This window comes from Leptidea sinapis, chromosome 32 (assembly GCF_905404315.1).
Source record: "Leptidea sinapis chromosome 32, ilLepSina1.1, whole genome shotgun sequence".
Lineage (NCBI taxonomy): Eukaryota > Metazoa > Arthropoda > Insecta > Lepidoptera > Pieridae > Leptidea > Leptidea sinapis.
The window spans coordinates 1,299,715-1,313,888 of NC_066296.1; the positions used below are offsets into that span (position 1 = coordinate 1,299,715).

Genomic DNA, 14,174 nt, shown 5'->3' on the forward strand with positions numbered 1-14,174 from the left:
CAGCATATCTTTGCTGTACCATTCTGTCGCACAAATTATAGAAGGAACACATTTATTTTAAGAGCTATGCAGTCATTCAATCATTTTTGTGACACGGATAATATTGATCTCTTTAACTCCAGTATTAATTCAATTAGAGCCCATTTGGTAAAACAATTTAGCAGTGATTAACAAATTAACATTAGGAATGAAATTACTCTTTTTTGATCATGCTCTCAACTGGCGATAGGAGTGCGAGAAGATTTTATTTAATAATTTTATGAAGTTTTATTTAATAATTTTTAATTATACTTGTGTTGTTTGTTTGTAATTAATATGTTACATTTAATAATATTATACTTGTTCCTATGTATATGTGGAAGCCTATAATTAGCTCGAACGAATTATGTTTGTAAATTATTTTAATGTATGTAAAACCAGCTGTTGGCTTTCTTAAAAATATTAAATAAAATAAAAATAAAATATATGAAGTATACGCGCAGGCTAAGTGAGTGGGTTCTTCGTAGAGTATTGGGCATCCAATGCTTGGAGCAGCTCTATGTAGCGCACGGTCTAGTGGTTCTAAGTGATACTAATACTGTGTTATTAATAAACGCAATGAAAAGTTACTCCAACTTTAAAATTACTTCTGCCTGTCGTGTAATTCTGTAGTGACAAAGCTAAGATAAATACAAAAAGTTTTAAATTAGAAATAACTTTACTTCACCTTTATTATTAACACAGCTAGAGTTTTCCAGAATCGATATAGAGCAATACAATGAGTAATGAGAATTAATAAAAATACATTTTTAATGACAAAGGCCATTTTTTTAATCAAGCATCAAGAAATAGTTTAATATTGACAGCGCCAAACAAATGGCTTAATTGATTATTAAGAAGGAGTGTCTACTTACCTAGCAATCTTTTCCACTTCGAGTAATTGCTCTTTCACAAAGTACAGGACAGTTCGCGAATCCATGAAGTCACATTCGTCCACCAGCGATTTTAGGTGTATCTTTTTGCCCCTAGAAATAAAAACTTAAATTCAAATACTTTATTGAAAATAGCATTCTAAAATTACTTATCATAGTGTCAAAATGTGATGACAAGAATATTCACGCGAGATCCTCGGCGATGAACTGGCAAGAATCTAGATAGCCCTACTGTCCCCACAATTAAATTGTTTTCGGTTGACATTTTGTTTATTTGTATGTGTATTTGGGTAATACACATACGTTACAGTTTCCTGTAATTTATATTACTCAAAAACACAGTAAATTACTGTATACTATAAAATCAAATTGCGTTTTAATTAAAAAAAAGAGTGCTTTTTGTGCTTTGACAGTTTTTTTCGTATATTTCGTGGCGTGGATACTCGGTGTTGCTAAGAAATAAAAGAAAATATTACCAAAATTATAAATAAAATTGTGCCTGAATCCATAGCTGTAAATTCTTACTACTAAGGTTTTAAATTAAATCTGTTTAAATGTACCTTGTTACCCCGCCATCCCTATACATTCCATTGAACGGAAATATAGTTTACAATGGATATCTATTGAAGGACGTCAGGTGACTTGCACAACGTACATACTATTACATTGTCGCCTTTTTTGCAAACATGAATTAGACTATGTACACAGTAATATGTACTTATCGCCTAGATATCCGGGAATCAGGCGTGATTGTATTAGTTACAAGCTAAAGCGTCGATGACACTTGTCTAGTTTACAAGCTGCTAGTCGGCGAGTTTAAAGCCAGCGTCTGAGAGAGTAAGCGAGTGTCGATGACACGTAAATCTTTCTACTCGCTCAGTAGCGAACTAGCCAGCGAGTTGAAACCACGTGTTGTTTTGTGTGGCCGTGTGGCGTGCTGTCTGCATTTTTCGTTTAAGTTTTAAGCTGAAAAATGAAGTGGAACACTCGTGATATAATAGAGTTTCATATAAGAGAATTTTATGGAATATTAAAGACAAAGACTATTGTAATACTTTTGTATAAGGATGAAAGTTTCAAAAATCTTTTAGTTAAACTTAACGACAAACAATTAACTGAGGGTATGGATGTGAAGCAATTGAAGGCAAAAATAAAATCAATGAAAGACGTATACAGGCAAGAAATAAATAAAATTGAAAAATCCAAGAAAAGTGGATGTGGTACTGAGGAAGTATACACACCAAAGTTGGTATGGTTCAATGAAGCGAATTTTTTGGCAGAGGTTGTGGCCACACGAAGGAGCAAATCAAACCACGTGGTTTGGAGTATTTTAAATGTTATATTTAAAAAAAAATATTAGACCGTTATTCCAGCTTTCCCACTGCCACGGCAGCGGATTTTCATCTATAAAATGGGTAACATATGCTCTTCTGATCTCCTCAGCAGCTCGACTGTGGTGATTTCCACGTAAATGATTAATGGGCTGCATATTATTAGCATTTTCCCTCCAAAGTCCAGGTGTGATATTTCCCATATTCAAGTCCTCTCCATCTACTGCTTGTTGTGGCATGTAGTTACCAGGATCAGTCTTTCTTAGCCAGCTATGAAGACAACAAGCAGTCCAAATGACTTTATCTATAGTTTCAGGCGCCAAATCAATCGGTCTTGAAAATATTCTGAATCGCCATACAAGTATGCCAAAGGCATTTTCTACGACTCGCCTGGCACGGGAAAGACGATAGTTAAATATTTTTTCGGCAGCACTAAGACCTATTTTACTGTACGGTTTCATAAGTTTTGTCCTCAAAGGGAAAGCATCATCTCCAATAATAACACCGTATTCAGGCAAGCCAAGAGTCTTGTTTTCCATCGCAATATTCAATGTACTATCTCTAAATATTGCACTATCGCTTGCTCGTCCATTTGCACCTACGTCTATGTAAATAAAACAGTAATTAGCATCAACCATAGCAAATAATATTATACTGTAGGTTTTTTATAATTGAAATAAACTGAACCGGAACACGGAGGCCTCTTGACGATAACGTGTTTACCGTTGATTGCACCAAAACATCTAGGAAAATTCCACCGCTGAAGAAATTTATTTTCGATTTCTTTCCATTCATCAGCTTGTTTTGGGACCTGAGAACAATTCAAAGTTAAATTTCAATGTAATTTCTAGGAACTGTCAGAAAGTAGTCCAGACACAGCACGAGATGAAGACAATAACATTATCGATTCTGAAAACGACAACGATGTCTTCTCAGAAGAATGTCCTAAGAAGAAGTCGCCTGAAAAAATGGGACCACCCTCGACGTCAAACAAAAGATCTAAAAAACGACCAGCATTCGAAGATACACCTACTGAAATATCACAAGCTATTAAAAAATTTGATGAAATTTCCAAGGAGTCATCAGATGAGAAGCCGTATGACCAGTTCGGAAAATTTGTTGCATCTGAGCTCCGTCTTCTGCTACAGCGACAAGCCATCTTGCTACAACAGGAAATTCAAAACTGCATCATTCGTTTTAAGCTGTCATCTTTAGATCAGCAGGCCCCATATTCTGTCGAAAGTGCAGACTCGCAATTTTCTTTTACTTCGACTAGTGCCTTATCGTTGAACAATGAAAATGACGATGGAGATGTTTTCAGCAGGCCATTATTAATGCGTTTGGAGGAAACGTATAAATTGTCGTCAAATATAATATTGTCTAATAAAACTGGTGTTTAATTTTGTAGTAATTTTATTTTCACTCACCTGAATAAACGGTCGAAGGGCATGAGAATTTGCTGTTAGCACTTCGGGTAAAAACTTCGAAATAGTTGATTCCGGAACTCTGAACAGGTACTCTAAAGACTTCAAAGAATCGCCCGTGGCTAGATAACGTAATGTTATTTCCAATTTCGTGGTAACTGGTATTGCCGGTCTCATTGTCGTATCATTTTTTTAAGCATTCCGTCTACCATTTGCAGTAAGTCATCAAATTTGGAACTGTTCAGTCTCAACATATTTCTATAGGCCAAAGGATCTTGATCTTCCAACTCTCTTAATAAACCGATGGAAGCACCATATTCATCACGTTTTTCTATCCACGATCTTACCCATTTTCTTTTCTTTCTTTTCTGTTTACATTTTTTCTTCAGTTTTTGTTGTAAATACTTCTTAATAACATGAGCTAAAATAACTGCTCCCGCGCGAACTACTTCCTTCGACATACCTAGCTTGAACTGCCAAAAGTCCAAAACACAAAAAGGTGCTCGCAACTAGTTCACTAGCAGCGACGATGACACACAGCTAGTTGACTAGCTTACAGGCCAACACGCCAGCGAATGGCTAGTAAATTAGCCCGGCTTTCTATTTTTTCAAGCAGCTTTTTTACAATCGGATATTTAAAAGCAGATTGTAAAAAGCTCAATGACACGGAGCAAGTTTACAAGCTACTCGCGAACTCGCCGACTAGCAGCTTGAAAACTAGCCCAGTTTCATCGAGGCTTTACTCCCACCGTTTGTTAGCCTGGTCGCCGACAGCACGGATGGCTCGCAGCGCTCGTCCGTGCGGCGTGACGTGTGCGGCACGGGGCGGGCCCGAGTGACGCGGCCGCACCTCCGTAGCGGGCGGCACCGGCGTGGACGGAATGGAAGCCGACCACGCTGCTGCCATTGCCTGCTCAAATATAACATGTTTAATTATTGCATGAACCACGCGGTGGAGAAGTGACTGAATCTTTTACCAGTGGGAGGCGCTCTTTTGCACAGGATGCGAGCAAGATTGTGGGTACCACAACGGCGCCTATTTCTGCCGAAAAGCAGTAATTTGTAATCATTACTGTGTTTCGGTCTGAAGGGCGCCGGAGCTAGTGAAATTACTGGGCAAATGAGATTTAACATCGTATGTCTCAGGTGACGAGCGCAATTGTAGTGCCACTCAGAATTTTTGGGTGTTACAAGAATCGTGAGCGCCACTGCATTGTAATGGGCAGGGCGTATCAATTACAATCAGTTGAAGGTACTGCTCGTCTCGTCCCTTATTTTCATAAAATAAAATCTTGTATTAACGTAAAATATTTATTTCTATTATTTGTTGGTACTTATTAGTAAAGAACTTTAACTTTATGTATAATTTCGCCTGTTCGTCTATACCTACAGATTTAGGATATTTATTGAATTAGGCGTTATTTTGCGGAAATCCAACATAATCCAATATTTTTGAATTATCTTAAGTATGAATTCCGCTAATATTGTTTTGTCTCTCTACGGGGTATCCTCAGGAAATGTTAACTCGCCAAATTCTGGCAGGCGACTAAAATTGTAAATTGGCCAATCGTCGAGAATATCTTTGGGATAAGCCTCTATCCGCCAGTGGAGGTATTCCGGCTGAAATGAACTTTCTTCTATTTCTTATTACCTGTTCTGATATGTAGCGAGCTATGTTCGCATGATGCGGAGCAGCGTTCACCCTTTCGTCCGTTATCCAAAGCAAACACGCTCGTAATAGCCTGAAACATATTTCAAAATAACTAATTTTTGCTCCAAAAACGATCTGATGCTAATATTTAAATTCTGACTGTCGTAACTATAGCTTGTAAGAATGAAAAGGAACTATATATTTACTAGCTGTACCACGACTTCGAATTGGCATTACATAAATATTTAAGCAATAACCTGCGTGTGTCACGATACATTGAGTTCCGTTCAGCCGCTTTGTCGTGACTTAGTAGTAGACAAACCTCCAAACTTTCATTTATTTTATAATGAGAAAAAGTGACACGACATGCAATATAATCAGGTGATGGTAAGTGATACGCCCCGCCCATTACAATGCAGTGTCGCTCAGGAATCTGTGAAAACCCGAAATCCGAGCGACACTGTGACTGCGCTCATCAAGCCTCATAGACCAGTAGCTACGGCGCCCTTCACACAGAAACACAAACAATGCTTGTACAAAATTGCTCGGTCCATCAGGTCAAATTTAAAATACAGAGATGGTTACACACACTCACTTATGCAGACATGGAAGCTATTCTTAAAGTGATAGCTTAGCATTCATATAATGTTAATACTTTGTAACATGATTAATCAGATACTCACACTCACTCACACCCACCCTCACACACACACACACACACACACACACATACACACACACCCAGAGACACACACGTGTACACACACACATATACAGAGTGCACTTTTTGACCTTTCGGTTCATATTGTTAACCTTAGGATGTAAATTGGTTGCCTACAGGACAGGCTACGCCTAGTGTAGGGACCAAATATAATGTAATATTATGTGATAAAGTGTCTGTATATAATAAATAAAAATAAAAAAATAAAAAACATCACTAGTTGACGACAGAAGAAGGCGCCGCTGTGGTGACCACCTAGCAGGGATCCCGTCTCGGATGAATAAATACACCGAATCCGCTACATGAGTAAAAAACTACCCTGTAGCTTTATCATACCGATCGAAAGGCTTCATCATAAGGTTATCCTACACAACATAGCATCAGAAAAATATTTAACGCATATTTAACATTCGATGCATCATTTTATGATATATATAAACAAAAATGTAAAGCTGACATTGCCGTTAGGACATTCAACTGATGTCAGTTGGGGCTGCCACGATACTGCAGTGCGTCGCTGAGGCGCACGTAGATTGTTTTTACGTGACTATGCGTAAGCGGCGAATTTATTATTATTATACTTACTGAATGAAGGCTTTATTTAATTAAAAGAAAAACAATTTAAACTGCGTTTTTTAAATAGTTGCCTGATTAAGCCGGGAATCGACATGATAACATTATCATGTACGTAAAAACAATCTACGTTCGCCTCAGCGACGCACTGCAGTATCGTGGCAGCCCCAATAACATTCTGAACACCATAATATTTAAGGTATTTCCCCTCCACGTGGCACGCCGTGAGACTCCCTGTATACAGAATATTAAATGTTTAAATTACTTACTTCTCAGCACCGTCGTGATAATTCATCATGAACATTGTTGATACATCTGTCTCATTCACTTTTACACCGTTATCAGCGACAGTTGCATTTCGGTCCTCATCAGCCGCATTCTCTTCAGAATCTATCGATTGCTCGATCATATCGGCAAGCGAGAGTTGCGGGAATATGTCATTCGATGATCTGCTTTGGGCGACCGATGCTCTCTTTGGCGTTTCAGGGGCATCTAGTTTTAATTGGTTACTTTTTAAAGATTCAATTTGGTTTGAATGATATGTGATAGCTTCTTGAAGCCGTTTCTTTATCTGCGCGAGCGAACGGGTTTTTATTAGACCAGCGAAGTATAATGGACCGACAGGCTGAACGGCGACAGGGCTGAAATTAAATAAAATTTTCATTATTTTAGGGAGCTATTAAAGTTTGGTTAATATTTACTTATCTTTATAGTTTTAATTTAAATTCGATCGGCAACGCATTTTTAATGATGTAGTCGGCGTTGTCATTTACCATTAACGAGGCCCCACGCTCGTCCGATAATGAGCATTTTACATTAATAGCGAATAAATCCTATCTCGACACTCTCTGTTATTACAAAAAAGTTAAACATGTGTTGAAAACTTATATTAAACAGTTTTGTTACAAATCTGTGTCTCTCTGTTTTTAAGCGTTAACAATGTTTAGACATTACTTTCTTTTTTTATGGAATAGGAGGAAAAACGAGCGTACGGGTCACCTGGTGTTAAGTGATCACCGCCGCTCACACTCTCCTGCAACACTAGAGGAATCACAAGAGCGTTGCCGGCCTTTAAGGAAGGTGTACGCGCTTTTCTTGAAGGTACCCATTTACTTATGTTTAAACATGAATCAAAGCTTGTCTAAGGTATGTCTCTCGGATGGATCATATTCATATGGAAGATTTAGATTATATGATGTCAGATAGATGACAGCTGACAAAAAATGCGTTCCGTTCCTTTAATTATTGTGACATTTTAGTTAAACACAAGCTTAACACTGTTATGTAATAGACAAAGATAAACTCCATTTTAGACGTCGTTATTGTTAGGGCACTGTCTAATAAAACACGTGCCCTAAGCCATGTTAAAATTATTTTGTTGTAATAACACCGTCTGTGTCTCAATATCTGTTAAGAAAGTTACTAAAACAGCATCTAATCCAGCCACCGCTGCATCGGGTGTATCAGCACCATCTTGTGGCATTATAGCAAATTATTTAAGTCGGTACACAGAGTGCTCGTGGTTCTTACTTCCAAGGCTGTATATCGGTTTACAATTTTTCGCCACTCGACGCGTACAGCTGCTATCCTAGGTAATTCGTATAGTGGCCCATCCAAAGTTTATTTATTATAATTTCAATATTACACCTGAACCTAATGCGCTAGTGTAGTTCTCAAAGTAAATTAATAGGTACAATTTAAAAGCTTAGTCATAGCTGTGTTGACTTGATCGTGATCGTCACCCCTTCCCCGCATCAGATGGCGTTTGACGACTAATAAACGGCGGGAAATACAGATAGTTTAGTAGTAGGAACTCTGTCTACGATACCCTTAGCATTATTTTCCAACACGCACACATAAACATGTGGATCTATCCCCTTCTTCATTTCAGATTTTCCCGTTGAGTCCAGGTTTCAGCGGTCTATACACGATACGTGGGTTACACTAACGCTCGTTCAAGCTGGGTTTTTATTACTATAGTAATGTCGCAACATTGCATATATTTGATAAATTTTGATGGATCATCAACGCCATTTTGGAGCACGTTATGACATTGTGAATAATGGAAACCGATCGATATAAAATTAGGCGACTCGCACAGCCGGATTCCTCTCTGGCCATTGCAACTTAGATTAAGACCGATTCAAAATTAGTGTCCGTGAATTAAGACTGCAAAAGGCACAGAAGACGTTAATTTTCTCAAAATTGTTTCCTTTAGAAATAATTTTGATGTCACTTTGACTGTGTAGATTTTGCAAGGTGGCGACTGATGTGCGCTTACCAAATTTATCAAATTAAAATCACTTTATTAATGTAGGTCACGGAGATTAATGTTAAAAATAAATGTCTTATTAATCTACCGCTATTTTGTAAAGGGTTGAGCTAATGAGAAGAAATAGCAATCAACTCAGTGACGGTCTTTTAAATAAAGATTTACATTTTCATCGTTTTACAAAACATTTCAATTACAATATAATATGTAAAGTGATGCAAAAAACATACTCAAACGTCAAATAGTCAATGCCTTACACGATTAAGTCAAAAAAAAAAAGTAAATAAATACAAAACAAAAGTTATTGAGTATGAGTCCATTCCTCGAATAATAGCAGAGTGCCTTAGTCTTCACACTTAAAGAAGAAGACATACCCTATTTGAACCCTGCGAGGATCATATTTATTTATTTATTTTATTTTACTTTATTAGGAAAACAAACAGTATTACATGGCATAATATAGAGATTAAAAAAGTATACATCTATTTACCATTGACAGTTTTCGCATATAAGAAACTATAAAAATAAAATAAAAATTGCCTTTATTGCAGCAGCTACATTACATTTAAATATATTGCATAACTTAAATATTACAAAACTTTTCTTGCTGCGTGTCCATAGACATCTGGGTACTCTAAATTTTTCCAAGTCATTCTATCCCTGGCTACACGAGTCCACATGCTTCCAACCAAGTTTCGGATGTCGTCCTCCCATCTTTTGGATTGCCTGCCTCTTTTTCTTTTACCGATTCTGGGGTACCACTCCGTCACTTTTTTCGTCCATTTTCCAGAATTGTCTCTGATCATATGGGCTGTCCATCGCCATTTTTGCTGTTTAATAATTCTGCTTACATATTTAAATTTTGTTTTTTCTGAGTGTCTTTGTGAGATTTTTCTCGGTTAGGGTGCATGTTTGTGATCCATAAGTTAAACATGGTAGTATGCAAGCATTGAAAACCTTTCTTTTGTCCTTAACTTTAAATAGAACAAACATATTCCCATATGATTGTTCTTCATCACTTCGCTGAGCGACCAATATTTTCCAGGAGTTCGTGACCTTTCTATCGATTTCTTTTGACATACAGTCTTTGATTGATAATAAATGCCCCTGGTAAACGAATTCGTCTACATATTCAATTGTTTTACCATCTACTTTAATTTCTTTTCTATCAGAGTTTTGTCATTATTTTAGTTTTGTTGACGTTCATTGTGAGGCCTGCTTTAGCACTTTCATGTGACAATTGTTGTAGCATATGCTCTAGTTTTTTTGAAGACTCGGAAAATATTACTAGATAGTTTAGTTTGTCCCCATTTATATTAAGTCCCTCACTTTCCCATTCAAGATTTCTGAATATCATTTCTAATACTGCTAAGAATAGTTTGGGAGATATAGGATCTCCCTGTCTGACTCCTCTTTCTATTGAGAACTCTCTGCTGGCTTTATCCAATTTTATTCGAGCTATGCTTTTGGAGCATATATTCTTTAAAATATTTATTATTTTTCCATGAACTCCTTGAACTTTTTCAAATTCAAGTAACCTTTCTGGTGAGCTAATGGATCGTACATTTAATGTTGATATATATATATGTTTGTCTTTTTTCGAAGGGTAGTTAACTGTGAAGTTACAATTATAATTTAGAGGAATTTGGTCATGGATAAGAAACTATAAGCGCGTTACAAATAATGAACAAAAATACAAAAAAAATAAAAGAAGTAATACAATAAAAGTATATAGATATAATACACGAAGACTATATGCCTTTTGAGGATTGAGAATATTAATTAACTTCAGTAAAGCCAGGTAAGAGGCTCGATAGATCCAGGGATATAAGTGGTACAACACAACATATTTAAAAAATATACTTTAAATATAAGTGATGTATCCTACCTCATCAATATTATAAATAATACGATTGATTGTGCGCAGATTCTTGAGAAGTTACTCCTTAAAATCCCCATTAATACACATCCTCGTACCTTTTCTATTCTACACACACCACATTCACATACCAAATTTCGTAAAAACTCGTATATGCTCTGATCTGCCTTATCTTTGAATAAAATTTGTATGATTAATAAAAATTTGTACCTTTTTTGCTTTTTTGCAGTGACAGTCACTACCACTCGTAAAACAAATTCTTTAACACTTACAAATAATTTCTTAACCTTGTTAAGAAACTCGTTTGCCACTATTTGTATTAGTTTTTTTTTATTACCGCTTATTGTATAGCTTTTGTATTTATTTATTTTTGGCAATTTCCCCTTTATTCCATATTACTTTTCTTTCTCCCAGTTGAGTGTTTTTTTTCATTTATATGGAAATTCTATCTGTGGAAACTTGTAATTAGCTTATATACTTCTTCTGTATTTATTGACTAATTTCTTTAAATTAAACTGTAAGTTTTCGTTTTAAAATAAAATAAACGGATACTGAACTTACTGGTGTACTGGCGGTCTCTCCAAGTATAGTTGACAGAACAGAGTACAAAGCGACAAATAAGCGGGGTGCTGGTAAGGGGCGGATAACAACACGTTTCCTGTTCGGTATATGGCGAGCTCTTCCGACTTGAACTTAACACCAGAAACCTGCACGAAATTTGATTATAATTATTCAATGCCCAAAACCAGACTTACAATGTATTATCGTATATAGAAACAAAACGTGCAAGAGAGAAAACATCTCTAACGGAGATACCGCAAGCAAGAAAAGGCCATACAAAAAGGTGTAATTCAGATCGCACAGCGCTATTAACCTACATTTTTAATCACCTAGAAGTTGCCTCTTTTTCTATCGCGTGACTCTTACCTCTTCTGACGACATTAGGGTTGACTTCTTTACGTAAACTACCTTCTAACTATATTTGCCTATAATATAAATAGGTGTGTAATGGTAATTAAAAATCATTATTCTTTCTTTGTCAAACCTACATTAGTTGCAGACAGTATTGTATGCGTTGGAAGACCACCATATAGTCAAAGAAACTTAGTATAGGAAATATTACAGGAATAATCACTTTAAATTACAATTACAATAGCTACTCTATTCTAAGAAAGAGGGCCTGTAAAATTGAAAAGGATTGTTTTAATAATTATATTAGTTACTTTGAAGAAAAAAATAAATCACAACCTAACTTCTTTTGGTCACACATAAAGGCTATATGATTGATATTTATATCTTTAAGTCAGGGCTTATCCCCAAACTATGAACTACAAAGGACAAACGTATTCTGATGGGAAACAAATATGTGAAATGTTTAACGAACATTTTTTCTCTGCTTTTGAGAAATCAAATAACAGACCTTTGGTTTTGAATGATTTGCAAGCCAATTCTGACTTTGTGTTGGATATTGGTTCAATTGACATTACTTTAGAAACAGTCAGAAAACATCTCAGAACGCTTGATGTCAATAAAGGAGCTGGTCCCGACGTAATCCACCCGGTGTTAATAAAAAAATGTTTTGAATCTCTCTCAAAACCTTTGCATTTAATTTATATTAAATCTATTTCAGAAGGTTATGTTCCAAACAGGCTCATGTAACACCGGTACCAAAAAGGTACTGTTAGTTATGAAATAGAAAAGTATCGCCCGATATTTAAGTTATGCCTGCTCGGCAAAATATTAGAGAAGATAATTACCTCGCAATTATCCTTTGCAGTGCGAAGACAGATTCCATGTAATCAACATGGTTTTTTCAGTGGCAGAAGCGTTGATAGTAATCAATTCGTTTTTTTTTAATTACTTGCTGATGCTATGGATAATAATTGTCAAGTTGACGTTGTTTATACCGATTTTTCCAAGGCTTTTGACAAGATTAGTCGTTACTTTGAGAGCGTTGTCGACGTGCGCCCGCTCTCTGCGGCGGCGCTGCGCGTCCAACACGCACGCCACGTCCGCGAGTCTCTCGGGCGCCCCGCCCTGTCTCAACGCCACGTGACGCAGCACACATTCACTCAGCGTCGGCGCCACGTTAGCGTGACGCACCGCGTCTTCTATGTACTGCTCACCGTTAGCCTCCTACATTAGCAATATTACAAGTTAATCTAGACTCTTTCATGTGGCAATGTATACGATTTTGTTCTTCTAACTTCCAAATATTACAGTTACACAGAGAATGTTACTGTTCTATTACACGCTTTTTATTAGCTTCACCTGCATGTATATTTACAACGATTACTTAGAATCCTCTAAACGCAACAATATAATGCTTTTAAGACATCGTAGGGATATTTTCTCCTTAATGATAAAGTGGACGTTCCTCAATTACTAAATAAGACTAATTTTATAGTTCCTTGCAGACCTGAAAGACACACTCTTCAAAAAGATGTGTTTACCATCAAAAGAGCACATACATGTCACACTAGCAATAGTTATACCAGACGAGCTGGTAAACTTTTTAATGAAAAATTTGGAAGTTTAGATATTTTTCACTTGCCGTTTGCAAAATTCAAAATTATGATGTTTTATTTTTATATCGTTATATATTAAGTTTTGTATTTTATAGGTTTTATATTTTATCAATTTATTTGCATTTAAATTTAGTATTACTTTATTTATAACAAAACACTCACATTGTAAGTATTAAGTAGTTTTAAAATTATTTTATGGAACTATAGGTCTTTATTAAATAAAATAGTGTAAAGTTTTTGAATTGTGACCGTTTGAATCCTGAATAAATGAAATGAAATAAATAAATAAATGTATGCCTGTTTGTAACCGGCTCATTTGGGCGCAATTTTGACCCACTTTAAACGGCCAGATTTTGTTCAAACTTCGTAGATTTATCGAGGACCGACGACAATACATTAATTTGATAAAATTATTCCATTTTTCAATTTGCAAAATAAGATTTATGTTTATTTATTTTTTTGTTTTTTACATCTATCGTCGATAAGACAGGAATTGATATTTATTTTCAACCATTATCTTTCCAACCAAAGCGTGTTTTCTAGATTTTTTAACTATTTTTTTTACTACATAATTGCTACATAAAAAAAAAGTATAAATGTGTATATTATAGTAAGATGATCTCTACTAACATAACAGAAGTGAGCAAATGTGATGCAATACTCTTCATGCATTAATTTAACATACCTGAAACGTTTTTCGTATTCAATAACGGCGTGCCCCGTTTCAAAGCGCGCAGGTAATGCACTCAAATAAATTGTAGAAAATTGATCGGAATGGTATCAACAATGATGTAACAGATAGGGCTGATATATAACCTATTAAAAATTTAAATGTATCGTAAAACATAAATTAACATCTAAGGCCTATTATAATGTGAAAGATT

At 35.9% G+C, this 14,174-nt stretch overlaps 1 protein-coding gene across 1 annotated transcript in view; it reads right to left on the minus strand.

The window, feature by feature from the left end:
- The window catches only part of LOC126974338 (uncharacterized), a 70,440-nt gene that overhangs the window by 30,498 nt on the left and 25,768 nt on the right, over window positions 1-14,174 (minus strand). The window contains exons 16-21 of the mRNA XM_050821794.1: window positions 12,707-12,898; window positions 11,324-11,469; window positions 6,881-7,252; window positions 5,318-5,408; window positions 4,416-4,576; window positions 894-1,004 (exon numbers count right to left, since the gene is read on the minus strand). Coding sequence (XP_050677751.1) covers window positions 894-1,004; window positions 4,416-4,576; window positions 5,318-5,408; window positions 6,881-7,252; window positions 11,324-11,469; window positions 12,707-12,898 — 1,073 coding nt within the window. The remainder of the gene's footprint in view (window positions 1-893; window positions 1,005-4,415; window positions 4,577-5,317; window positions 5,409-6,880; window positions 7,253-11,323; window positions 11,470-12,706; window positions 12,899-14,174) is intronic.